Source organism: Phodopus roborovskii, unplaced genomic scaffold (genome assembly GCF_943737965.1).
Source record: "Phodopus roborovskii unplaced genomic scaffold, PHOROB, whole genome shotgun sequence".
In the NCBI taxonomy this organism is placed as follows: domain Eukaryota; kingdom Metazoa; phylum Chordata; class Mammalia; order Rodentia; family Cricetidae; genus Phodopus; species Phodopus roborovskii.
The window spans coordinates 2245001-2272992 of NW_026126517.1; the positions used below are offsets into that span (position 1 = coordinate 2245001).

General features: G+C 40.1%; 1 protein-coding gene across 4 annotated transcripts in view; it reads left to right on the forward strand.

Annotated features, from left to right (window-relative positions):
* The window catches only part of Bbs9 (Bardet-Biedl syndrome 9), a 456449-nt gene that overhangs the window by 107358 nt on the left and 321099 nt on the right, over window positions 1-27992 (forward strand). For all 4 annotated transcript variants that reach the window (XM_051196851.1, XM_051196854.1, XM_051196852.1 and 1 more), the window contains exons 6-7: window positions 6845-7019; window positions 22095-22179. In XM_051196851.1, the coding sequence (XP_051052808.1) occupies window positions 6845-7019; window positions 22095-22179 (260 nt within the window). The remainder of the gene's footprint in view (window positions 1-6844; window positions 7020-22094; window positions 22180-27992) is intronic.

Consider the following 27992-nt stretch of genomic DNA (forward strand, 5'->3'; position numbering starts at 1 on the left):
TAGACTCCACAGGGAGAGCACAGCAGAGATGCAGGAAATGGCATCCTAGAGTGCCTTCTTCAAGGCCCTTGTTGCCATAGTAGTGAGTAAAGGAAAATGCTCTGGGCCACGCATGGTAGAAAGAATTTCTAGGAATGACCATACAAACAGACTCCTACACACCATTTTAGTGAATAGACTATAATTTATTAAACTAGTGAATAGACTATAATTTATTAAACTGTTAATTTAGTGGTCAGTTCAACATGTAAGTGATTACTATTTTATGTATCACATTAGCACTTTGACCGTATATTCTAACATCAGGAAATGAGAGGCACTATTTAACAAGTATTCATTTCATTAGACCTCCACAGTGGAACACTCTAGTTTCTGTTCTCCATCCCTATAGGCACAATTTTCCATTTGCTTTTAAAAATTAAAAAAAATTATTGATTTGAAAATCATTTCTAAATGGGCTTGTTAGACCTTTTCTCAGTTTCTTCTTAGATCTTCCAAATATTTAAAACAATATGATTGCTCTCTTCTGTTTGAGATTAATGACATCATTGTCCAAGGTATGATGAAGTCTTCAACTTTCTTAATAATTTCTACTTAAAAGTCATAGGCATAAGCTTTGAGGAGCATCGGTAGAATGTGGCTGTGTGTCTTCATCTGCGGCTTTCACTTTCGTGCTGTCTTGGCTGAATCTCCACCCACTGACTCTGTATGTCAAGTCTCACCATGTCCAAAGCTTCTCCCGGGACATTTCACTTTCTCTCCCAGACACTCCCTCTCCTTTTACCTTTCAGCTGCTGATGCATCCCGCCTTCCTCATGAAGCCGTTCTGGGAGAGCTCCTGTAATGATGTGCCGATCTTCTGAAGTGCTCAATTCTTTCCGCATCACTTACATTGTGCATGCTAAGTATTCACTTGTAGTGATGTCAATCTCTTTTTTGCAGCAGTGTACTTCAGTAGAGACAGGTTCCTTCTACCTCTTTCCAATTCTATGACATTAAGTGAATTAATTAAGCTCTTTGAGTTCTAGTATTTTGATGTGTCAAGTGCAACATTGCCTAATTTTTCGAGTTGTTGTCAATTGTAGCTAACATGCTAATTCTTTAGCACAAGGCTAGAATCCTAATAGATATGTAATAAATGACATTATTATTTAATATTGTTATTATTCTGTTAGTATTACTTCAAGCCTTATAAACAAGCACATTAGAGCTTTTATTGTAGTGCTAGACATGTGTCAGAATCCTTCAGTGTGGCCCATCACTGTGTCTTTGAAGTTGCCCTGGAATCCCATCCCTTCTTCTTGGCTCTGCTCTATCAGACCTTGAACCACCCTCAGAGCTTTCATGGACCATTATTTCTGTTCTCATTATCTGTAAGAAGATCCTTTGGTATGTGTTCTCAAGTGGTTTCCAAAAACAGTGATTTGAAAGATTTATTTATTTATTTCTGAGTTATGTTTTGGGTTGATCTCTACATTTTTCTAAATATTAGTAGCCAAGATTATAATAAATAAAGCATTTTTTACATTCTTCAGATGATGTGTGTGAGATATGCAGAATACAATCCTAGGTAATCTGAAGTGCAGATAAGTAAATTATTTTGCTTAGCTTACTCCACCTCAAGAGACATTTCTTAGTGGATCCTGTCTGTGCCAGGTACTTTATAGTTCACACAGATGAGGAACAAGGCTTCTGCTTTTGAATTTACGATTAATGTGAAATACAAAAGAAGATCATTCTAACAGGTAATTGGCTTAAGATGAATGTATGGATGAGCTTCTGAGAGTTCATTGGCAAAGAATGGTTGAAGGGGAAAGAGAGACCTCTGGAAAGCCCTGACTTGGCTCAGAGTCAGACTCACCACCATGTGTTTATGGGGATTTCTTGCCTGCAGAATTCAGAGGCTTGGCTCCTGCGAAGACAGAGGAGACAGTGTCTTCCATTTTGCCCCTGCCCTTTGAAAAGCCCAATGGCCTCTCATTTGACCATCTTGTCTTGCACTCGTCTTCACTTCAGCTCATTTTAGGAATTTGTGTTTCTCTTCCCTGCTATCAACTACCTGTTCCTGAGCTGGGACCAGGCATTGCTAAGTGGCTTACATAAGTCAGGACTATTTAAAAATTTACAATAAGGTTATTCCCCGTCAAACCTTAAAATTAAGCATGGTGTGTCATGGGGTGGTGGTGGGGCATGATGGCCCGGAGGAAGCTAGCAGATGTTTGCTAGAGCAAAAGGAAGAGAAAGGATTTCACTAGACTAGGTGAGAGAAGTCCAAGGAAGAGGAGCTATTACAAGCAAAAGTGGGGATTCTGGCATCGTCATGAGGTCGGCGGGAGATGCAGGCTGTGCAGCATTAGGTACTTCATATGGACTTCAAGTGGCTATAAACATGGCGAAGGATTGACGTGTTTCCGTGGCTGGGTCTGGTTTTCCTTTGTAATTAGTTGTCATAAAGGTACTGAGGTAGGTGTGCTACCTGACGGACTGGGAGATTGCAGAAGTGATTGATGGACTGGACTTACATCTAGATTATATGCCTCCAGAGGCAGCTGTGAAACGATAATAAAAAGCAGGAGTCAGATATCCGGGTAAAAACCTGAAAGATCAGAGAAGCAGAGGAGCAGCCACCACTGATTTCCTACCTCTATCATTTCTTCATCCAAAACAGCCTAGATCCTCACTCTGTCCTGCCTTATCACTTCCTGTCTCCTTTCTGTACAGACCTCCAGACCTCTATGGTTAACTGGTGGCTAGCTCTGCCCTCTGACTCCAAGTGAGCTTTATTTGTTAGAACACCAAGTATGGCACAGTATAGTTTCCTTGGACTTAACAGTTTAAATAGTTTTCTTTGTGCTGCTGAAGCTTCAGGAAATGAGACCTTTATGTTGTGTTCATAGAAAGGTGCTAGCTTTCTCAGAGGCTTAGGTTTTCAAGTCCTGTTTCCATACCCTGCCATTCTAGGTCAGTGGTTCTTAGGACTTTCCCTCACACCTGTAGCTAGCAGTTACAAGGGCTGATTTGCAGTGTTTAAAGTTGCATGCCTTGCACCCTGTCATCTACAAATACTTCCCACCAACTCTCAGTAAGGACATCAGTCATTTGCTGTCTTTACCAGAGGATTGTAAGTATGCTTTACTTTGGATAGCTGTGTGTGTGTTGATAAGTCATGATTGGCATGATAAAGACAGAGTGATTGTAGGGGGGGGCAGTTAGCATTCTGCCACAAGATCTAGGTTACACTAAATTATATGAAATCTATGCAGTAGACACTGTTCACTTCCTTTTTACAATGCTACTTTTTCCTCCTGGTCCAGGTAAACAGTCAATAAAACCCATTATAATGATATCATATAATTATATTGTATGGTTTGTATGTGATACACATGTTAGCATCTTTGACATATTATTTCTGATGTTGGAACTCTGTTTAGAGCTTCATTGAGGTGTAATTAACAAACAAAAGCTTTGTGTATTCAAGGCACATAGTGTGATGCTTGATATATATCAAATATAAGTATGCACATATATTCCTATAGTGTGAAATAATTACTATAACCAAGCTCTCTAATGTATTTATCACCCCATGTTTACCTTTTTAGTGTCAATAATATTTTTGTTTAAGGTGAAAACATGTAAGGTCGATTCTCAGCAGATTTCACATGCATAAGGCACACCCATTCTCTCTTCAGTTCCAGAACTTAACATTTTACAACTGTGAGCTTCCCCCTTTGACTAATTCTCCCCATCTTGGCCCCTTCCCCAATTCCTGGTAACTGCTTCTACTCCGTTTTTCTACTAGTTTGATTTGTGAAATTTGACATGGCTGTAAGTTCATGCAACATTTGTCCTCTGTGCTATGCTTCTCCAACATGGTGTCCTTGGGTCATCCATGTTGTTTCTGATGGCAGGGTTTATGTGGGAAGTGAAGTCTTAATTCTCATGTCCTAATGGTTATGATGCATCTTTTCACATGTGTGTTGGCTACTTGTACCTACCCTGAGGAAAGGTACCCTTTCAGGCCCTTTGTCTATTGTTATGTTCTTTGTGTGGTTTGGAGATTAAGCCTTTGTCATACATGGTTTGCAAACACCTTCCCTGTTCTGTGCCCCTTACCTTCCCCGTTCTCTGCCCCTTACCTTCCCCGTTCTCTGCCCCTTACCTTCCCCATTCTGTGCCCCTTACCTTCCCCGTTCTGTGCCCCTTACCTTCCCTGTTCTCTGCACTCCCTTTCCTATTTAGTTTTCTTTTACTGGCCAGCACTTTTTAGTTTGACACATCTATTTGTCTATTTTTTGTTTGTTTGTTTTTCTTGCTTAGGTTTTTGGCATTGCTTTTTTTTGTTTGTTTGTTTAAAAAAAAAGTCATTGCCAAGGCCAGTATCCTGGCCTCTCTCTCATGTTCTAGTACTCTTGTAGGCTTATGTTTAAGCCCATGTTGAGGAGGTTTGGTATACAATAAGGACTCAATTCCTTCTTTCCTTCCTCTTTTTTATTTTTCTTTCCAGTTTGTATGTGGTTATCCAGTGTCTCCAACTCTGTTTATCAAGGACCATTCTTTCTCATCATGAATTCTGTTCTTGAAGACCTGTAGTAGTACTTTCCCATCAGACTATCTTCAGATTGCTAGCCCCCAAATAATGACACAAAAACTTACTATTAATTATGAAAGCTTGGCCTTTTAGCTTACGCTTGTTTCAACTATCTCTTATAACTTAACCATGTATATCTCCATCTCCATCTCCATCTGTATCTATCTATCCCCTGGGACAGGGTTTCTCTGTGTAGCTTTGGAGCCTGTCCTGGAACTCGCTCTGTAGACCAGCTGGCTTTGAACTCACAGAGATCCACCTGCCTCTGTCTCCCAAGTGCTGGGATTAAAGTCATGTGCCACTACCACTTGGCTAACCATTTTATATTAATCTATGTTCTGTCATGTGGTGTTATCTCTCTTCTATCTTGCATCTACTGTTTCTTCTTCATGTCTGGCTGGCTACTCTGCTTTTCTTCCCAGAGTTCTCTCTGCTTAGAAGTCCCACCTATACCTCTTGGCTAGCTATTGGTTATCCAGCTTTTTATTACACCAGTTGGAGCAATACATCTTCACACAGTGTACATATACCCCACACAAGGACCATCCTTCCTAATTATGCATTCTTGGTGCCTCTGCTGAAGATAAGTTGATAGTCTTGAAGCTTTTTACAAGTATACTCACTTTACAAATTAACTAAAGCTCCTGGGTTATCACTTAGCTTTTTATAGTCACCAAAATCATTAGGACCATAGTAAAAATAGAATTAAAACTTGGGCTGAAATCTGAGAATGCTCCTTGTACAAAGTTTGTATGCTTTGTGTACAGAGACCTTACATCGTTTGTTTCAGCCTTCTGCCTCATCTTTGCTGGTAACAGATGCGTGGAGCTGCCAGGATAGCTAACTGATTGTGTTTCTGAATGCATTTTCATAGCAGGGACACATACAAATAATGTTATGAATAAAGATTAAATAAAAATAAAATACAAAACAGAGCTACAAAGCAAACAGTTGCTTCAATGGAAGTGGAGAATTGAGAGAACACTTCTCAAACAAAATTAACCCTTGAGTCAGCCATGAGGGGCTACAGTATTTTGTAGTGTAAACACCAGCTATCAGCTTGCTTTCTCTTTTGAATTTCCTTAAGCAGCATGCTGCCCTTTTGAAAACTGTCCAGCTATATGATTGTTTTTATTCAGGTAGAGTAAGAATATCACTTATTCCTATACAATTTAATGTTTCCCTAGCAAAGGCATTGGAAAATTTAGATTTATTGCCCATAAAAGTATCACTGATACCCAAAGTAATATGGACTAGTCCCATAGGACTAAACTGTATAAGTTTGAGTAAGAAATGACAAACTAGGGGACTGACCTTTTATTTATTCATTAATAAGTGGCTTTTATCTAGTATAGTTATTCACCGTGTAATAGGTTATAAGCTACACTGATCACATAAGCAGAACATGCAGAGTTATATCATCCAATCTCAGATTAGGGGCTGTGTACTATATTATGGAAATGATCATCTTCATCTTAGTGTATTTTAAGAAGTATTAAAACCATGACTGATATACTGGCAGTGGATGACATCTTCAAAGCCAATTTATGGGGCAACCAGGAACTTTCTTTCAGTATTAAAGCTTTTGCTATCAGTACTGTCGTTCACAAAGCTAGTATCTAAAATAAGACTGTGGAGTTGATCTGGTGTGTGTGTGTGTGTGTGTGTGTGTGTGTGTTTGAGCATGCATGAGTGCATATGCATTTGTGTTTGTGTGTTTGTGTTCTAGTGTGTTGTGTGTTGGGTTGGAGTTCATAGCTTGCTGCATATTGTGCATGTACTCTACTCTGTTTGCTTTCCATGGCTCCCTGTATGCTGTTTGATGTCTAAGTCATATGAAAGCATGAGACAGACACATGGCAATGAGAAGTTGTTCCCTGGAGAAGTATTTTTGTTGTATGTCAGATTTTGGGAAAAACAGTATCTTAGAATGATTGTTCTTAGGGGTTATTTTGAAATTGGGTATTTGGGCATCTAATATATAAAAATGTTATTAAAAGTATGAACACGTGATGAATATAAAATTGAACACACAATGAAGTATAAACATCTTATGAATATAAAAATTGGGGTATGTGTATATGTACTGATATTACTAACCTGATATTTTCAGAGTGTTGTAATTTAGAATTGAAGCTAGTCTAAGGTTGCCTTGTAGGGTAAAAAATAACTGTGATAAATTTGAGTAGGAGAGTGATTATTAAACATTAAATTTATTAAACATAAGGTATCTAATTTAATCTAATTCTTCTTTAGGTCGAGATTTAATTTGTATCCAGTCTATGGATGGGATGCTGATGGTGTTCGAGCAGGAAAGCTATGCTTTTGGCAGGTTTCTCCCGGGGTCTCTTCTGCCTGGCCCTCTTGCTTACAGTTCCCGTACAGATTCCTTCATCACTGTCTCCTCTTGCAGACAAGTGGAAAGTTACAAGTGAGTCTGTGGTTTGCCTTCTGAATAATGATTATTGCGGTTATTTGTTATTGATTAATCATCTTCTAGGAAGACAATGAATATTGTAAATGAAGTAGAGACTGGCTTTTTTGGTAAAATTTAATTGGGAAAGAATTCAGAAGGCTGTGTAGCACACTAATTCTAAGAAGTCCTGTTGAGGCAGTTCTTGGTCTGAGTCCTGAGTTTGCTACTCATTGCTTCTAGATGGTCAGTGTCCTTGAGATAACAATGTGAGCATTGACCAGTTTGTAATAAAGATTGTGTTCTAACCTACCACCAATAGAATTTGCTCAATATTAATATGATTACTCCCTGATATAATGACAATAGAATGTCTGGGTATGGTGGCCCAGATCTTTAATCTCAGCACTCAGGAGGTAGAGGCAGATGGGTATCTGTGAGTTTGAGACCAACATTGTCTACAGCCAGGGTTACATAATGAGAACTTGTTTCACAAAACAAAACAAAACAAAACAACAACAACAACAACAACAACAACAAAAACCAAAATCATCATCAGCAACAGACAGATGGACAACAAAATATAGTATAGAGTAAAAATGCTGGGTATAAATTTGCATGTGTGGAATGATTCTATAATAACAAAGAATGCATATGGCAGCTGAAAACTATTTGGGAACAGACATACGTATTGCAATGAATGTTAATGATTTTTACAAAGGAACAGTTCCTTGTAGATAAGATGTAGACATGACCCCATGAACATAGTGTGCACTTTTGCTAGAAATTTTTACAGATCTTCCTGAGTCATGTTTGAGATAAGTCATTTTCTCCTTCAGGTAAATATCCACAACAATTATTGTTGGTAGAGAGGATGAGAAAAAAATGTACAGATCTTTTCTGGGAGCAGAAATAGGGTTGGTTTTTAATCTCCTTAGATTAATGTATTATATTTTTTTAAAAAGATTTATTTTTTATGTGCACTTAATTGCCTATGTGGGTTTATGTGTATCACATGTGTGCAGGTGCCCTTGAGGCCAGAGGTGGCTATTGGTTCCCTGGAATGGTAGTCACAGGTGATTGTGAGCTATTGGATGTGGGCTCTGGGGACCAATCTGAGTTTGATCTTCACTGCTGAGCCCATTCTCCAACCCCATTATTATTGTCTATGTGGTGGTAGCATTTAGAACATTGCACATCATATCTTTCTGATATTGCCTTTGGCCACATGATATTCCCAAGGTGGGAAGAAAATATCATCTCTTGGACATTGGCCATAGGGATTTTGTCTTCATTACAGTGATGTGTATTTCCCCCCTTTGTAAGTGCAAGTTTTCTGTTTTTGAATGGTTGTCAGTGCTGAACACAAGCAAATGTTTGTGACTAAGCAGAGGCTGATGGAAGAGACAGATCTCCATGACACTTTACTCTTGTATCTGTATCTTGTATCTTTGGCTCTGGCCTAGAGGGAATGAATTGTGGTGTTGCCTCTGGACATAAATATCTTTTGCTTGAGAAATTAAGAAAAGTATCTGTGTAATTTACCCAGACTGCCAAGACTTAGGTGGTGCTATGGGCATCTGCTTGTGAACTTCCCACCCAGTCTAGTGCCTTATCTCCTGCCAAGCAGGGCTACACGAGGGGTATAGTGCATGGATCTGAATGTGCCATTGCTTACTGGTGTGTGTGTGTGTGTGTGTGTGTGTGTGTGTGTGTACACGTGTTAGTGTTTTCTATTGCTCTATGACCAAAAAGCAACTTTGGGAGGAAGGGGTTTATTTGATTTATACTTTCGTATCATATAGTTCATTCCAGGTATAGTCAAGGTGACAAGCAAGAATAGCCATCACAAGGCATTTTCTCAACTGAAGTCTCCTTCTTTCAGATAACTCTCTGTGTGTCAAGTTGATATAAGACCAGCCAGGAGTGGGTGTATGGGGGAGTTAATTTGTGGTAGTAACTCCAGGAGAGATTCTATGAGGAGTTGATGGGTGCGATTCCTTAATGTGCGAGGATAGTATCACAAGAGTGTTGTTTCAGCTCTGATCATTCTCCATCACACTGATTTATTTAACTCATTTCCATTTGGATCTAAATCCACACACTTTATCCATTATGAGTTTCATTTATAGTGGTAAAAATGCATGAGACATAGGACAATTGGGAAGGCTTACAACATTATGTTCTGTGATGTATGTATGCATGCTTTCAATTTTAATAGATTGAATTAAATGATAGTCACCAGGGAAATTTAGGAAGGAGTAAAGTATGAAAACTCCTGGCTTCTTTCTCTTGAGGCCTCATTAAGCCTATCTACAATCAGTTAATAGAATGTAATTGGTTAATAGAATGGGCTTTTAAGAGATAATTCACCTTCATTTTGATATTGATATTTAACTACTTTAAAGTTAATTATATTCAGGCTTGGCCTCAAGCTTTGGTGTGTGTGGAACTCTCCTGGCCAGTCTGTTCTTAATGTACATTTACACATCTCTGGGCCCCATGGGCTATGTTTTAATATGAGAGCCTTTGGATAAGACAAGACACAGAACTCATCATTGTCAATATAGACTGCAAGTGAGTTTAATTTACAATTGAGTGTTCTTTTCATTTCCCTTTCTGTTTCTCTTCTTTTCTTTTTTCTTTTTGAGAGGGGATCTGGCTCTGGCTCTGTAGCTCTGTCTGGGTGAAGCTGTAATCCTTCTGCCTCAACCTCCAATTTAGGATTACAGATATATACCATCAAGCCAGGCTTGTTTTCTTTTCTTTCTTTCTTTTTTAATATACATTATACTTCCTCTTTCACTATTTTTCTTTTTTCTTTTTATTTTACATATAGATCGCAGTTCCCCTCCCTCCCCCTTCCCTCCCTTCCTCTTCCCTCTTTCTCTCTCTCCCACCCTCTCATGCCCCCACCACCACCTTCCCCTCCCATCCCCCTCCCACTCCACCTGTAGGGTGATGCCTTCCAGGAGGGGTCATCTGAATCTGTCAAGTCATTTAGAGTAGGGACTAGGCCTTCTCTTCCTGTCTCTAGGTTAAGAGAGTAACCCTCCATGGGGAGCATGTTCCCAAAGTCTTTTTGTGCACCATGGATACATCCTGGTACCACTGTCAGAGGTCCCTTAGACTGCCCAGGCCTTATAACTGAGACCCATGTTCAGGTGGTCTAAGTCAGGATTCCCAGCTATCAGTCTGGGGGTTCCTTAGCTCCCCCTTGTTCAGGTCAGCTGTCTCTGTGGGATTCTGTAGCCTGGTCTTGTCCTCCATCTCTGCATCTGGATTCCAGTTCAACTCAGTGTTTAGTTGTGGGTGTCTGCTGTTCCCACCAGTTACTAGACGAGGGCTCTATGATGGTGGATAAGTTAGTTGTCGATCTCATTATCAGGGAAGGGCATTTCCACTGTTGCTCAAATTGTTAGTTGGGGTCATTCTTGTAGGTCTCTGGACATTTCTCTAGGTTTATTTTTCTCTTCAAACATATAATGGCTCCCTCTTTTATGGTTACTCTCTCTCTGTGTCTCTGTGTCTCTGTCTTTATCTCTTTTCTCTCGTCTATTCCTTTCCTGACTCAATCTTCCTATCCCCACATACTTTCCTCTCCTCCCCTTCTTTTTCTCCTAGTTCCCTCTCCACTCACTGCCCCCCCCCCCCACTCCCCACCTGCTCTGGAGAACCTTCTGTGAGGGACCTTATATGAATCTCTTAGAATACACCTTGTGTCCTAGTTCCTCTGGCGGTGTGAATCATAGGGTGGTGATCCTTTGCTTTATGTCTAAAATCCATATATAAGTGAGTACATACCATGTTCCTCTTTTTGTGACTGGGTTACCTCATTTAGGATGGTTTCTTCAAGTTCCACCCACTTGGCCTGGGAATTTCAAGATTCCATTGTTTTTTCTGCAGAGTAGTATTCCATTGTGTAAATGTGCCACATCTTCTTTATCCATTCTTCAGTTGAGGGGCATCTAGGTTCTTGCTATTACAAATAATGCTGCTATGAACATAGTTGAACACATATCTTTGTTACATGGATGTAGATCATTTGGGTATATGTCTAAGAGGGGGATTGCCTAGTTCTGTGGTAGACTGATTCCCAATATCCTGAGGAACCACCATACTGATCTTCAAAATGGCTGTACAAGTTTGCACTCCCACCAGCAGTGTAGGAGTGTTCCCCTTTCTCCACATCCTCTCCAGCATAAGTTGACATTGTTTCTAATTTTAGCCATTCTGGCAGGAGTAAGATGGTATCTCAAAGTTGTTTTGATTTGCATTTCCCTGATAGCTAAGGATGTTGAGCACTTTCTTAAGTGTCTTTCAGCCTTTTTGATTTCCTCTAGTGAGAATTCTCTTTTCACTTCTGTACCCCATTTTTTAAATAGGGTTATTTGGTGTTTTGTTGACTAGTTTCTTGAGTTCTTTGTATATTTTTGAGAACAGCCCTCTGTCAGATGTGGTATTGTTGAAGATCTTTTTCCAGTCTGTAGGCTGCTGTTTGGTCTTGTCGACTGTGTCCTTTGCCTTACAGAAGCTTCTAAGTTTGAGGAGGTCCCATTTATTAATTGTCATTCTCAGTGTCTGTGCTATTGGAGTTATGTTCAGGAAGCGGTCTCCTATACCAATTTGTTTCAGTGATTCAGTGTGGCTGGATTGATGTTGAGGTCTTTGATCCATTTGGACTTGAGTTTTGTACATGGCGACAGTCATGGGTCTATCTGCAGTCTTCTACACACCATCATCCAGTTGTGCCAGCACCATTTGTTGAAGATGCTTTCCTCCTCCCATTGTATACTTTTAGCTGTTTTGTCAACAGTCAGGTGTTTGTAGGTGTGTGGGTTAATGTCAGGATTTTTGATTCAATTCCATTGGTCTATTCGTCTATTTTTGTGCCAATACCAGGCTGTTTTCAGAACTATAGCTGTGTAGTAGAGCTTAAAGTCAGGGATGGTGATGCTTCTAAAAGATCCTTTATTGTACACGGTTGTTTTGCCTATGCTGGGTCTTTTGTTTTCCCATATAAAGTTGATTATTATCCTTTCAAGGTCAGCGAAGAATTGTGCTGGGATTTTAATGGGGATTGAATCTGTAGATTGCTTTTGGCAAGATTGCTATTTTTTTTATCATTTCTTTTTTTATTTTAAATATAGATCCCAGTCCCCCCTCCCCCTTCCCTCCCTCCTTTCTTCCCTCTTTTCCTCCTTTCCCCATCACATGTACTTTGACCACCCTCCCCTCCCATCTCCCCCCTCACTCCACCTGTAGGGTGATGCCATCTAGGAGGGATCATCTAAATCTGTCAAGTCATTTGAAATAGGGACTAGGACTTCTCTCCTGTCTCTAGGTTAAGGGAGTATCCCTCCATGGGGGATGTGTCTGCAAGGTCGTTTTGTGCACCAGGGATACATCCTGGCTCCATTGTCTGAGGTCCCTTAGACTGCTCATGCCTTCTATCTGAGACCCATGTTCAGGGGGTCTGAGTCAGTCCCATGCTGGCTTCCCAGCTATCAGTCTGGGGGCCCATTAGCTCCTCCTTGTTCAGGTCAGCTGTCTCTATGTGTTTCTGCAGATTGCCATTTTTACTATGTTTATCCTACCTATCCAAGAGCATGGGAGATCTTTCCATTTTCTGGATAGATTTTCGTGTGTTAAACCATCCCTGCAACCCAGGGATGAAGCCTACTTGATCATGGTGGATGATTTCTCTGATGTATTCTCCTTGGATTTGTTTTGCCCGTATTTTATTGAGTATTTTTGCATCAATGTTCATGAGTGATATTGGTCTGTAATTTTCTTTCTTGGTTGTGTCTTTGTGTGGCTTGGGTACCAAGGTGATTGTGGTAATGAACCATCTGTTTCTATTTTGTGGAACAATTTGAGGAGTATTGGTAATAACTCTTCCTTGAATTTCTGGTAGAATTCTGCACTGAAGCCATCTGGCCCTGGGCTTTTTTTGGTTGATGACTGCTTGCATTTTATTAGGGGTTATAGGTCTATTTAAGTTGTTTGTCTGTTCTTGATTTAATTTTGGTAAGTGATAGTTATCCAGAAATTTGTTCATTTCCTTTAAATTTTGAAATTTTGTGGAGCACAGGTTTTCAAAGTATGACCTGAAAATTGTCTGGATTTCCTCTGTGTCTGTTGTTATGTTCTCCTTTTCGTTTCTGATTTTGTTAATTTGCATGTTCTCTCCTCCATCTTTTATATTCTTTTGGTTATGCTTGTGTCTGTAGTTCCTGATCGTTTGCCCAGTTTTTCTATTTCCAGCATTCCTTCAGTTTGTATTTTCTTTATTGTCTCTATTTCAGTTTTCAAGTCTTGAACCTTTTCCTTCACCTGTTTAATTTTTTTTTCTTGTCTTGTCTTTCTTTCTTTAAGAGATTTGTTCATTTCTTCCATCTTTTTTTCTTCCATTCTCTATCACTGTTATGAAGATATTTTTTAAGTTGTTCTCTTCTGCTTCATCTGCTTTGGGGTGTTCAGGTCTAGTTGGTGTAGATTCCCTAGATTCTGGTGGTGTCATGCTTGTGTTTCTATTGTTAGGCGCTTTCTTGTATTGCTGTATTCCCATCAATTTTTCCAGTGGGTGTAGGTGGTCTCTCTCTCTCTCTATGCTACTCCCCAGGTGGGCTTAGTTGGGTCAGAAGTTTGGTGTCTGTAGTTCTGGGTGGTCCAAGCTCTCTAGGAGGTCTCTTCTCCAGCAGGGGCCTGGTGATGGGGGTCAAAGATCAGGCTGCAGCAGAGGCCCAGCGATAGGGGTCAAAGATCTAGCAGGCAGGGACTCAGGATGGTCCAGCGGGGATAGGTGGATCTCTGGCCAGGGTCATGAGTTCCGGCAGAGGGCCGGCAGTGGGGGTCAGAGGTCAGCCACGCGGGGACTCCCAGGCTTTTTTTCATACATTTCTGCATGTATATATTTTTGTCTGTGTGTGGACATGTGTTTGGTGCATGGCATGTCTGGCATGACACATGCCTAGGCACCAGAGACAACTTGGGGGAGCTTGTTCCATCCAAGATCAGCCTCAGGTTGTCAGGTCTTTACCCTCTGAGCCACCTCACTAGCCTGTTATACCTTTCTTATTTTGTTTTGTTTTTTAAATTCCACTTATTTTTATTGTATAGGTGTTTTGTGCATATATGTGTCATGGTGTGTGTGTGTATGTGTGTGTGTGTGTCAGAGGACATCTTACAGAATTTGCTTCTTTCTTTGCGGCATGTGGAACCTGGGGATTGAATCAGGCTTGATGGCAAGTGCCTTTACTGAGCTCCTTGCTAGCTCCCTGTTTTATTTTTGTGAGAGACTCCTTTGTCCTGTGTTAAGGCCAAGGGTTTTGATGTTTCAGTTCTCTTGGCCAGATTTGCAATATCCTTTATTCTCTTTTCCTGACAGAATTACTTACTCAGCTACAAAGTGGCCCTGAAATGGGGGTGGAGGTGGGGTGAGGGGTAGTTAGGGGGTGGGAGTGTGAGGGTATGGGGGTGCTGGATTCAGCAAAGAAGGGAGGTGGAAGATAATAGATTACATGGAACTTGAAAGTGGATCAACTGGGAGGGCACAATGGGGGAGTGGGGAGTGGATGGGGGAGGAAGAGCAGCTAAAACAAAGCATGTGTGCGAATGCAATGATGAAAGATATTCCTTTATGTGCTAACAGAAAACAAACAAACACAGATCTTCAAGCCCCAAAATAAAACAGCTGAAAGAATTTATGCCACCTATGTAAATTTTCTTGCTTAGCTCTTTCCATCGAAAGGTCTTTAATTTTCACTTGGGTTTGTTTTTATTCCCCTAATCCTAAGTGTTTGAAAGGCATTTCATGTATATCTATATTTTCATAACTCTTCTTTTTTATTAAACACTTTTGCTTTTGGCAGATGTTGACTCCTGTTGTTGCCCAGGCTGGTCCCTTGTTCCCAAGCTACAGTGGCTTCCTGCCTCTGCCTGGCTCAACTGACCTCTTAAATTACCTTGTGAAGCCCATTTTATGTTAAGAAGAATCTGGATTTTTGTACACAATTGATCCTCTGAATGCACAGGTTCCACATTTACAGATTCAACCAGTCTCACACTGGAGATGTTTGAAAGAAAAGAAAAACATCGTATTTTAAATAAAATGGACTTTTCTCTCTTGCCGTTACACACACTATAATCCACACTCTGTCCATTCCCATAGCGTTTACATTGCATTGGTATTACAAGCAACCTAGGGATGACTTAAAGCACGTGTGGAACAGGGCTGGGAGACAGCTCAGCTGGTAGAGTGCTTGCAGCACAAGCACAAGGACTTGTGCTCAGATAACCAGTGTGAGGAGCAGACTGTGATTGCTGTGTGCCTAGGGAAGGCACTGGCAAGAGGATCCTGGTATAGCTTGGCTGAATTGGTGAACTCCAGGTTCAGTGAGAAACCCTGTCTCAAAAAGTAAGGTAAACAGTAACAGAGATACTTGACATGAATCCATGCTTCCACATGTATGTCTTACAAGTATGTGTGCATGTGTCACCCCTTCTCCCCCACATATTATTTTATTTAGGGGAAGGGTTGTAGTTGTAGCTGGGTGATAAAATGCCTATACTCTATCCTCAGTATTAAAAAAAAAAGATAAGGGAATTCATAGCCTATGTTTGCAATTACTGTGCTACTTTTTTATAATGGAATTGAGCATTGGCAGAGTGTCAGTGTCCTGGAACTAATTCTTTATGAATTCCCAAGGGCAATTCTATTGAACTGGCTGCTCTTTATAATTTAGCATCATTTACCTCTGTGATTGTGGATTTGTGAAGGAGTTTTAAAGTATCTCTTTTATAGTTTCTAGAAAAAAGACTTTCTCTATCCCACATTCTGTAAAAGGCACTAGTTATGCAGAGTCAGATAAGACCTACCCCTTGACCAAGCAGTCCTGAGATGGGTGTTTCAGGCATCCTGTCAATCAGCAACTGCAGTCTGCTGTGATATAGGCCACTGCACAGCTTTCCACAGAACACTGACAAGGCTTCTAGCTGTGTGCAGGAAGCCTCCCAGCGGAAGTGTATCAGCCATTTGTTTAAGTTTACTTCCCCAGTGACTCTTGCATTCACTCCTAAACAAATAAAAAACTTTAAGCATTCAAAAGCTCGTCAGTCAATGCCTTCAGAGTCCATCTAACCCTAGTCATAATGGCTGTCATCAAGAAAATAAATAACAATGAATGCTGGCGAAGAAGTAGGAAAAGAGAGACTAATATTCATGCCTGGTGCCAGTTTAAACTTGTGTAGCCACTATGGGAATTATGGCAATTCTTTCAAAAATTAAGATAGTATAACTCAGTATATGTCTGAAGGACTCCTGAGTTGACATAGCACAGAGATAATTGCACACCCGTGTTTATAGCTGTTCTATACCTAGCAGTCCAGAAACAGAACCAGACTAGATGTCCATGAACAGGGAACACATTAAGATGTGCTACATTCACAATGACATTTTATACAGCCATAAATAAAAAGGAAGTCCTGAAATTTGCAAGAAAATTGATGCAGTTGGAAATAATTGTGTTAAGCAAAATGAACCAAACTCAGGAAGATGAATATTATGCTTTGTCTCATATATGGAGCCAGGATAAAAAAGAGCATGTGTTTATATGTATGTATTTATATGGATGTGTGTGTATATACTTATGTATGTATATGTATGTATTTATAATGTGTGCTTGTAGTTGACAGAACTAGAGAGGGAGGAAGAAACCTAAGGGAGGTAGGAAATAGCGACTGAAATGGGATTATATGTAGTAAGAGAGCAAAAATAGAGGCTTACTGAAGGGAGTAGTGGAGATGGGAGGGGCAACAGGGCGGACAGTCAGGAAGGGGGATGGATGAGAACAAAGTCTACCGACACAAATGAAGATGTCATAGTGCCTGAGTTTGGATTTCTATTGCTGTGAAGAGGCCATGATCATGGCAACTCTTAAAAAGGAAAACATTTAGTTGATGTGGCTTACAGTTCATTGGTTCTGCCCATTATCATCATGACAGGAAGCCAGGCAGTGTGCAAGCAAATATGGTACTGGAAAAAGCTGAGCGTTTTCCATCTTGATCTGCAGGCAACAGGAAATGAATTGTGATACTGGATGTGGCTTGAGCATGAGACATAAAATCCCAGTGTCTGCCCCCACAGCCTCACACTTCCTCCAACAAGGCCATACCTCCTAATAGTGCCACTCCCTGTGGGCCAAAGCACTCTCACACATTAATGTATGGGGGCCATTATTCGTTTTCAAACCACGTTTCTTTGTATGCTCACCAAAAGTTTTGTATGAATACATAAAATAATGTTTTTCTCCTTAAGATTTTAAAAATATTTAAATATTTATAAGCAGAAATACACAAGAAGTGTTTCCACCTCAAAGGATGCATTGGTTGAGTTTATCGATTGACTTGTTAGACGGTTGTATGGTTTACCAGGCTGAGGGTCTGTCCAGGGGAGAGGACTTGCTCCTGTCTTTCATTCTTACTGTCTTCGGTGTCTGTCATGTTCTGGCTTCCTTCTCTGCTCATGAACATTATGTGTGGAGGCCTTCCTGCTTTCTCACCTTCTTCCTTCTCAATAAGATGTTCCGGGATGCTCATTAGCCTTTTAGTACTCCATGCTGTCGCCTACATTAGCCTTAGTACTCCATGCTGTCACTCATAACGGTTTTGTTCTTTGTTGGGCTCACTGCTCCTTAGTGGCAAGAATCATGTATCCTCTGAAGTTCATGCTCACTCCCTTGCTTTCAGTAGATGTTACACATGTACTTTGTGGGTAAATAAAAAGAAATATATATATATATATATTCGGTTTGGTTCCTGGCATATTTTAATGAAAACAATTTCCCTTGCCATGATAAGAATGCTTGTGTGATGGTGAAAATATATATCATAACACTATATGCAGATTTATGAGTTCTAGTTATGTTCTCCAATCAAATATTGACCAAATTGTCTGCCACCCCTTGAGGTGACAACTATGTTTCATTTATAAGTAAATGGCTTGGGGAGCTGACTTTTTATATCTTGTTTTACAACATTCATATTTTAGCAACTGTTGGCTGTTTCTGCGATGTGATAGGGCAGGGCACTAAATAATGTGGTTGCATTTGTAATTGGTGTTCCCTGGATCAGTTAAGCATTTGTGGCTACTGGGTCAAAAATGCCACCAAAGCACCAGACCTTGCAGTGTTTGTGATCAGCACCAATGCAGTTCTGAGCACACTTCTGACACGCCTTCACAGCATCTCTCTGCCAGGGGCCTGCATCTTCCTTCAGCGGTCTCAAAGGGGATTTTGTTCTTTAGCTTTCATCACAGAGCATTTGAATGGTAGGAAAAAGATCAAGTGCTTTCTTTGTTTCAGATTTTCCAAGTCTACTTGAAATTGTTGGGCGTCATACACATTCTTGGTCACAGTTAAGGGGAGTTAAGGAAGAACTAGTAAGAGTGATGCGTCTAAATTGTTGCCAGCTATATTCAAGTAATACAGTACTCTTCCTAGCTGTCTTCCAGGAAGAGAAAGGGTCTGATGTGGGAATCAGGAGTCAGTGTTAGTTGTGTCTTTGCTTGCTGTTTAGAAGTTAATGAGGCTACTTTAGGGGCTCACTTAGTCCTCAGACGACATATTAACTCCATATAGCTATATAAGAAGCTTCAAAGGGCTGAAGGACCTTTGGATTTTTGCAATGATCTTATTAAAAATATCAATGTCATCTTTTGGTAGATTGGAGTCTGCTGGAAATAAACTACCTGTGTAATTACTTGCCTGAGGGTTGATTTATAGTAGGACCAGCCCTGAGATTTCTGGTCACAATTGCATACTGTTTCTGCCCCTGAAACTGGCAAAAGGAAAACAACCCCTATTTGCTGCTTAGATTTTGAGATCTGATTTTTTAAATCACCTTTGGAAACTTGTGGGGTTTTAAAGGTCAGTTCAAGATTAAGGTGTAGACATTTGCTGCAGCTGCACACTTAATATCTTGGTTTTGCAAGACTCACATCCTCTTCTTCCTACCTTTAAGGCCTTTATCACATGACTCACTCGGCTCTGCCATGTCTTTCTCTTGAGCTGCCATGGCCTTTCATGCCTCATACTACCTGCTTTCATGTGTGCTGCTTCCTTCTTTATGATACGTTTTCCCTTCTTGCCAATGTGACAAAGTTTTACTCAGCCTTTAATACCAGCTTTTGTGCCCTGGACCTGCAGGAGCCTAAGGACATGACTGTGTCATCATGTTCCCCTGACATTTTGCATCCTGCCTATGAACCTGGGGCATCCTGAGACATGACCAGCATAGGAAGCCTGGAGTGCCTGATGAGTTAGATCATGTATTATATTTTTCCACTGTCAACTTCTGTTATAGTTCCTTTTAATGTATTTACAGAATGAACAAAATTCGCATATGCTTAGCTTAGTATATAAGCTCATTGTTATTGTAGTTGATTGTAAGTTTGATATAATAATAACAATGAATTTTTTAAATGGAAAGCTTCAAACAGATTCCCTTTCTTCCTATTAAATCATAATTCTTTGTATTGTTTCTCCAGAGTTAAGATGAAAATTTAAAGACAGATATATCCAGGCAATTCTTATTGCCCAAGACAAAGGTGTTTGAGGATAGAAAGCTTCAGTCCCTTGTAAAGTTCTTCCTGGTTTATAGCCATTCTGGTGTCCTGCTGAGATTCAAGGTTAATTTTTTGTTGTTAGAAATGAGACATTGCTCATTAAGTTAGGACAGTGTAAAGTTGGTATACACCACAATCTGTTTTGTGTCCTAGAACAGAATATCAAAGACTTGGTCATTTATAAAGAATAGAGTTCCCTGTTCTGGTTCTACTCACAGGAAGTCGGATATTAGTATACTGTATGTGCTGAGGTCCTTCTTGTGTCTTGATGAAAGCACACAGGAATATAGCAGGAGAAGACTAGAGATGAACCTTGTGGCTTCAAGTGAGTTAGTAACTGGCTAGTTGTCCGTTACTGTATTAGAATATCATGACAAAAGCAACAGAGAGGAGAAAAGGGGTTATTTTGATTTACAACCCCAGAGGGATAGAGCTCATGCCTGCATCAGGAGCAGGATGCTAGCCAATCACATTTTCATCACAGAGCAGAAGCAGAGAGTGAGGACAGGAAGTGGGTCTATGCCATAAAACAGGAAGTGGAGCTATGCTATAAACATTGACGTCTGCCCCATACATCATCCAGCTAAACTCCTACTTGCAAAGGGCTCACAAACTTCTGAAATAGCATCGCCAGCTGAGGACCACATATCAGATATAAGGTTTCTCAAGCAAGCAGACAATGCACTGGCTGTCATCCACTCTCATGATGATCCACTTGTATCCTTTTATCAAGCCTTCTAACACATGACTTGGAGAGAACACATCCAAACCATAGCAGTATATGACACTTGTATAGTTGTACATTTCAGTGCTGGGGTTGAGCCTCTGTACTGTGTCTGCTGGGTAAGTGCTTGCTGAGCCGCTCCCTAGCTCCTGGCTTGGCACGTCCACATGTGTTTAGATCCTCCACACTGTTTCCATACAGCCTGCTGGGCCTACGTTCTCAGACATCTTTGTCTTAGTTGATAGGGATTGTCAGAATATATCTGTTTTATAAGTTTGTCTTACCCCTGGAAGAACAATAAAAAAAAAAAAAGTAATTTAATAGTAAGGAAAAGAATCCATTTAAGTTTTTTTTTTTTTTATTTAGAGTAGATAATTATTCTAAAAATATCCTATTAATGGGAAATAATGCAACTTAAACTTTATTGGATAACTTCATTTGTATTAAGTACATTATAAATTGTGTTTTCTTGTGATTGTTGTTTGTTTTTCAAGACAGGGTTGAGTTTCTCTGTGTTGCCTTGGCTGTTCTGAAAGTTCTGTAGATCAGGCTGGCCTTGAACTAACAGAAATATAGATGCCTCCACCTCCCGAGTGCTAGAATTAAAGGCATTTGCTACCACTACCCTGGCTTTTTTCTTTTTAATGATTTATTTATTTTTATTTTATGTGAATTAGTGTTTTCTTGCATGCATGTCTGTGTGAGGGTGTTGGATCTCCAGGAGCTGGAGTTACAGACAGTTGTGAGCTTCTATGTGGTTGCTGGGGATTGAACCTGGAGGAACAGCCAGTGCTCTTAATTACTGAGCCATCTCTCCAACCTACTATAAATTGTTTTAGAATGGCTTGAACTAAATGTTATCATTGAAATGGAAACTATAACATATTTGTAAATCATTCATAATGTCCATTATTGAGAATGTATCAAGTATCTGATGAGTCACTGATTTCTCTGTCTTGATAAATCCATATCTGTCTCCTTGTCTTTCAACCCTTTTTTTTTTTTTATCAATAATTGGGAATTTAAATGTAGCTTGAGCATTCTTAATGTGAAACTCTTGTTACCCAAAACATTTTGAGCACTGATGTCATGCTTGGTTTTGGAACACTTTGGAATTTTTACATCATGCTGCAAGGCTATGTGTGTGTGCACGAGCCTCCTCTGAACTCTGACACCCTTTAGTGCTCAGCATTTTGGATGAAGAGTAAGCAGCATGCACACGCCAGGTTCTATATTAGGCATATTGTGACAATTTGATTTTGAATTTTTCTTATATGTTAGCAATAGCTATTTTCATTTCATAGCTGGGAAGCCATGATGGCATAAGTAACTTGGCAAAATTTACCGATGACAGTAAGTAGTTTGGCTGGATGGTATAATATTAACCTTCTGTAAAGTATATATGAATGATTTCTATGACACTGTTGGGTATTTGGGTTCTTTTTGGGGTATGGTATTTGGATGCTAGGCTTTCTCATCAGTCGTTTGCTTCATGCATTTCCCCAGAGATCCTTGATAGGAGTGCTGGGTTCACAGCAGTGACACTCAGATGCCATTTATCGTAATGATTATTCATAGTGTGTGTCATAATAAGACCCACTAAACTCTAATTAAAATTTGTGGTGTGTAGAACTAAAGGAAACATCTTCCACAGTGTTTATGGATTATGTGCTTCTGAAGTTTAAAGCGATTTTTACTTTAAAAATTATGAAGTCACATACCCTTTAATGTGTCTTTCAAACAGGTACCAAGTTCTTGCCTTTGCGACGGATGCAGATAAGAAGCAGGAGGCGGAACAGCAGAGACTTGGTTCTGGGAAAAGATTGGTGGTGAGACCTTTACTATGTAAAGATTTCAACAATGCCATATATAGTCATATTTGTTAGAGAGTTCCTGGAAGAAAATATAAATTATATTTTGTTTCTTTACTTATGCCATCATGGCTTCCCAGCTATGAAATGTTTCTTTACACAGTTCTATCAATGACAAAAAAGAATTGAAATGGCTATTGTTGAGCTGTGAAACATGTCCATCTATATCCATGATGCATCAGAACATAGGTAGCTCCACACCAACTGTGAATGACGTCACTCTCAATTGAAGAGATTATAAACCAGCACGAAACTTCAAACTCCTGTTTAAAATTTCTGTTTTCATTTCCTCCCTCCCTCCCTCCCTCCATTCCTTCCTTACTCCCTCCCTCCCTCCATTTCTCCCTTCCTCCCTCCCTCCATTACTTCCTTCCTCCCTTCTTCCTCCCCTCCCTGCCTTCCTTCTTTTCTGGGCTATAAAATATTTATTTTCCACTGAACTAGAAACTCTGAAAACATACATTTAAGGTCAATACTAAATAGATTCAACAGGTTGTATGTGTCTATTTACACACACACATCCATACATATATACGCAATACACTTTTACACACACACACACACACACACACACACACACACACACACACACACACACCAGGAGGGGTTGGAATGAAGAGTTGGGTGGCAGTGAAAGGATATACACACAGTACATATATGTGAAATTAAAGTAAAAGGTGAATTTCTAGATGCATGTGCCCAACCTAAGTTAAATCAAGTTGAAGCAATTATTGTTTTTAGTTGTCAATTGAAAACAGATTTTTATATATTATGTTCTGATTATGTCTTCCCCTCCTCCACCTATTCCTCCCAGATTTTCCCCACTTCCCCACCCACCCAAATCTATACCCTTTGTCTCTCATTAGAAAACAAACAGGCATCCAAAAATAGTAATAGTAATCATCATCATCATCATCATCATCATCTAAGATGAAATAAGCAGGACAGAAAAAACAGGACAAAACGCCATTGTAAAAATACAAGAAACCCATAAAAACAAAATTGGAAACCATAATATATAAACAAAAGATCTGTAAAGTGAGGGGGGGAAATAAAGCTCAGATATAGCATTATGAGACAAGAATACCTCCAGAAATGCCATTGAGTTTGTTTTTCTCTTGGCCATGTACTGCTGGTCATGGAGCCTGACCTTAATTGTGGTTTGTATACCCAGTGAAACTCTGGTGAAGCAAACTGAGGCTTTTCCTTTTTGGTGGTTTTTCCATTGGAAATACCCTCTAGGTTAAGATGGGGGCTTATATATACTGTCCCTCTCTCAGCACTGGGTCTGCATCTGGCCTAGACCTGTGCTGGCCCTGTGCATGCCACCAGTCTCGGGGTTTATGTGTGTGTCAGTCCTGCTGTGTTTGGAAGGCTTTGATTCCTAGGTGTCCTCCTCCTCTCTGGCTCTTACACTCTGTCTCTTCTCCATTGGTTCTCTGAGCTTTGAGGGCAGGGTTTGATGGAGATGTCCCATTTAGGAGTGAGTGTTCCAAGGTCTGTCACTCTGCACACTGTCCAGTGTGTATCTCTGTGTTTGTTCCCTTCTGCTGCAGGAGGAAGCTTCTCTGGTGAGGGCTGAGAAAGGCATTGTGTACGAGTATAGCAGAATTTTGTTAGGAGTCATTTTATATTCCTTTATCAGCACAGTAGTATAAAAACAGCTTTTTAAATTAGCGTGTTTCTTGAGAGTTTCACACATGTATGTATGTTCTGGTTGCACTCATCCTTCAGTCTCCTATCAGCCCACCTCCTCTGCTGCATGTTCTCACCTTACTCTGATGCTTTGTAAAAGCAACACTTTTTTAAAAATGGATTGTATACATTTATTAATCATGCTTGTATGTAGTCAGACCTGTGTGTGTGTGTGTGTGTGCATGTGCATGCACATGTGTGTGTTTGTGTATCTGTCAGTGGACAGCTTGCTGAGTTGGTTCTCTCCTTCTATTATGTTCTTGGAATTGAGCACAGATCTTCATGCTTGGCAGCAAGCTTCTTTGTCCCCTAAGCCATTTTGCTGACCCAGAAAAACATCTCTTTAATATGAAATTTTTTACATTATATTTCTCTGTTCATATGAGTTTACCTTGACCTAATTTTTAGGGTTTTTTTTTTCCCTTAACACTTACTTTGAGAAGTCCAGATTCTGACATTTTTCTCCCTTCTTCTCCTTCTTTCTCCTTTTCATGTCTTTCAAGTTTAGTCCTTGTTGAGCTTCTAGCATTTGTGACTTTACAATTTTCAGAAGTTTAAAAAATTTGGGTCATCAATTCTTCAGATATTTTGTGTGTGTTTCTCTCCTTTCTATGGACTACTCTAATAAAATATACTTAACTTAGTCAAGATTGTCCCACAGCTTACAGATTTTATTTTCATTTTGTTCAATTAATTTATTAATCTTGCAATGGCAAAGACTATGTCCTAGGCCTGGTCACCTTTTTAGCATCTGACAATTTCATTTTCATTAAAAAGTCATTTATTCTTGCTCTTTACTTGTGATAACTTTTATTACTGTAAACAAGATCAATAATGACTTTTTTTGTAGTGGAATGAAGCCCATGTAGTATAAATTCAGTTTGAATGTTTATGCCTCCAATATAAAATAGTTGTAATACTTATTATTTTTGTTTTCTAATTCTTAACATCTGTATCAGTTTTGAGTTAGTCTCAGTTGATTTATTTCTCTTCATTGTAAATCACATTTCCTGTTTGGTTTTATTTGCATGATTGGTAATTTAAAAGTTATTATTAGATGTCAGATATAGTCATTTTATCTTGTTGCATTTTAGGTACTTTTGAATTATTATAGGCTAAGCTTAGTCCTGGGGCACAGTTGTTTGAAGACAGTTTGATTGTTTTGAGCATTGTTTGAAAGATTTGTTAGGTGGGACAAAACTACTTATTGTACTGCTAATTTTCCCCGCTCCTGAGACCAGATCCTTCTTTATGCCCTGCCAGTGCTCTGGGGTTACAAGCTTTTGAGTATAGATTGAGTCCTGTGTGGATGTTGGGTACTGTTCCTGGTATCATGGGGGATGGGTTCCCTAGCCTTCCCTAGTTTCTATGAATGTGCTGATGTATTCTCAGGTGGACATTTGAGGTAAGTTTTCTTTAGGTCTCCCAGGTTGGTTTTTATTGAATGTATTATGAACTCTAACTGCCCTGGTTTCTCTTGCCTCTGAATTCATCTCCTTGGGTCAATAAGTCTGCGAGGCTCTGCCTGGCTTCATCTTCCCTGAACTTTGGTCTGAAAGCTCTCTCACGAGGCTTGAGTGACATATCACCCATTGTATTTGTTTTTGGTATGTGAGGCATCATTATTCTCATTGTCTTACAAACATTGTTTTATGTTCTCTGTGTATTTTGTGATTGTTTCAGGTGAGATGCTAAATTCCATCCTATTGTTCCATCTTGGTTGGAAGTGGGGGATTTTTAATTAATATTCTTGGTAAGCTTAGGCTGTAGACTGTTTCCCTGTGAGGTCAAACAATGCTATGCAGGACATAGGGAATGAAGGTATGTAATCTCAGATCTCTGATTATGGCCTCAGAAATGGTATGCTTAGCTATTTTTTATCTAAGTCACAGCTACTGTTATTAATATTGGCCTTCTAGCCAGTGACAGTGTAGTGGGAGATGCAGTGTTTTATGCATTCATTGGAATCTGATGAAGTGGTAATTGAATGATTCATTCCCTTCTCACCTTCCTTTTCCATCCCCTTCCCCCTTTTCTTTCTGAGGTCGGGTTTTACTGTGTAGCTCAGGCTAGCTTTCAACCCCTGATATTCTTGGCCCAGCCTGCTAAGTGTTTAGCTTGTGCCACTGTGTTCAGCAGGGAGGAGCTGTAGTATTGAATTCAACTTCTGGTACTCTGACTCACCTGCCCATCTTTACAGGGTTGCTTCCATCCCCCAGAGGGGCCTTATGTGAACATTGACAACATCTGTCTTCCTGTCTAGACTCACTCACCACAGATATTCTTCAGATGTTTTAATCCCCAGAGAGGCAGATTCATCTAAAATCATGTTTTTTTAGCCAGAGGGCCACCTGCATCTTTAAAGTGACTCTTCAAAGTCTTTGGGTCTTGGATCTATTCTTTCACCACCCACCTTTGCTTTTTTTTTTTCTTTCTTCCCCTTTTTTTGAGAAAATGTGTAATGTAGCCTAGGCTGGCCTTAAACTTTCTATGTTCCCAAGGTTGGATTTGAACTCTTAATTTTATTTTTTTATTCTTTAACAATTCCATGCTAGGTTTCTGCTAGGTTTGGGGCATTTAATAACACTCTCCCATTCCCTTATTGAAACACTTTCTTCTCAACAGGACTCCTCCTACTTTGGTACCTTAAGACCTTACTTGAACCTCCTGAGGTAATTGTGTTTGCTTGTGTCTTAGTCAGTGTTCTGTTTCTGTGAAGAGACACCATGGCCACAGAAACTCATAAAGGAAAATGTTTAACTGGGGCTGGCTTATAGTTCAGAGGTTTATAAACATACGTTATTATCATGGCAGGGAAGATGGCAGCATGCAGGCAGACATGGTTCTGGAGAAGTATCTGAGAGTTCTATATCTGGATCAGCAGGCAGCAGGAAGAGACAGTGATACTGGGCCTGACTTGAGCATTTGAAACCTCAACGACCATCCACAGTGACACACTTCCTCCAACAAGCCACACCTTTTAATAGTGCCACTCTCTATGGGGGCCTATGGGGACCATTTTCATTCAGAGCAGGACAGCTTGTATGAACATGAGTGGGAATTTACTGAGACATGGTTAACTTACCAGAGTCTACACCATGGAAGGAAATGAACTCTGTCTCATAGCACTCATTAATTGCCAAAGTGCTGCAGGAGTCTGGAGAGCTATTATTCATGGTGGGAGGGGGACAGGTCTAACCTGATGTGCTCTCGTGCTCTTGTGTAGGTGAGCATAGCTGAAGTGAGTTCAAGAGTGCAGAAGGCACTTTTCACGTGGTTCCTTCCCAGTGTCTGGTTCTTATACGCTTTCCACTCCCTCGTGCCCAGCAATTCTTCAGCGTTGGAGGGCTACTACAGATGTCCTGTTTAAGGCCAGCATCCCAGAGTTACTCTTTCTCCATATTTTGATCTGTTTTGGGCCTCTGTCTTAATTGTCACTGACTGCAAAACACTTGTCTAGTGGAGGTGAGGGTGTAAGCATAGCACTAAGAAGGCAGTTTGATTCCATGTCCACTTCAGGAACCAACAGGACTAGGTTTTCCCAGTGCCTGTGACCTCCCCAGCTCTTGGCCAGGTTTATGGAAAAGACATGAGTTCACTCCTGAGGAGCAATCCCTAAATGCAACCAGAAGTGGTGTGTGGCCCTCATAATGTCGTGCCACAATTGCCACAGTGAGCATATCATTACTATAGCTGATGGGGTCCACTGATGACTTCTCCCTCAGCCACATAGCACCTGGCCTTCAAGTCTCAGTCCTTCTGGATGATGGAATTGTAGGCATGGCCCACCATGCTTGGGCTTCTTTCCTAGTTATTAGATGCTAACTGCGGCTGTTCATTTCTTCTTGGTGCAGATCTTGTCTCTCTGTGAAACCATCCTTACTTATATCCTTACACATGTATTAATTTAAAAATATTAACTCTTGCTGAATTCTACAGACTTTTTGCATGTGTACTTTATGTTTATCCTATCATTATTTTAAGAAACATGTACTGACTGTTGAGTATACTCCATGGGCCTAGACCCCTCTTAGACTAGTCCTTAGTACAGGGGAGTCAATGTCTGTTCTCCATCA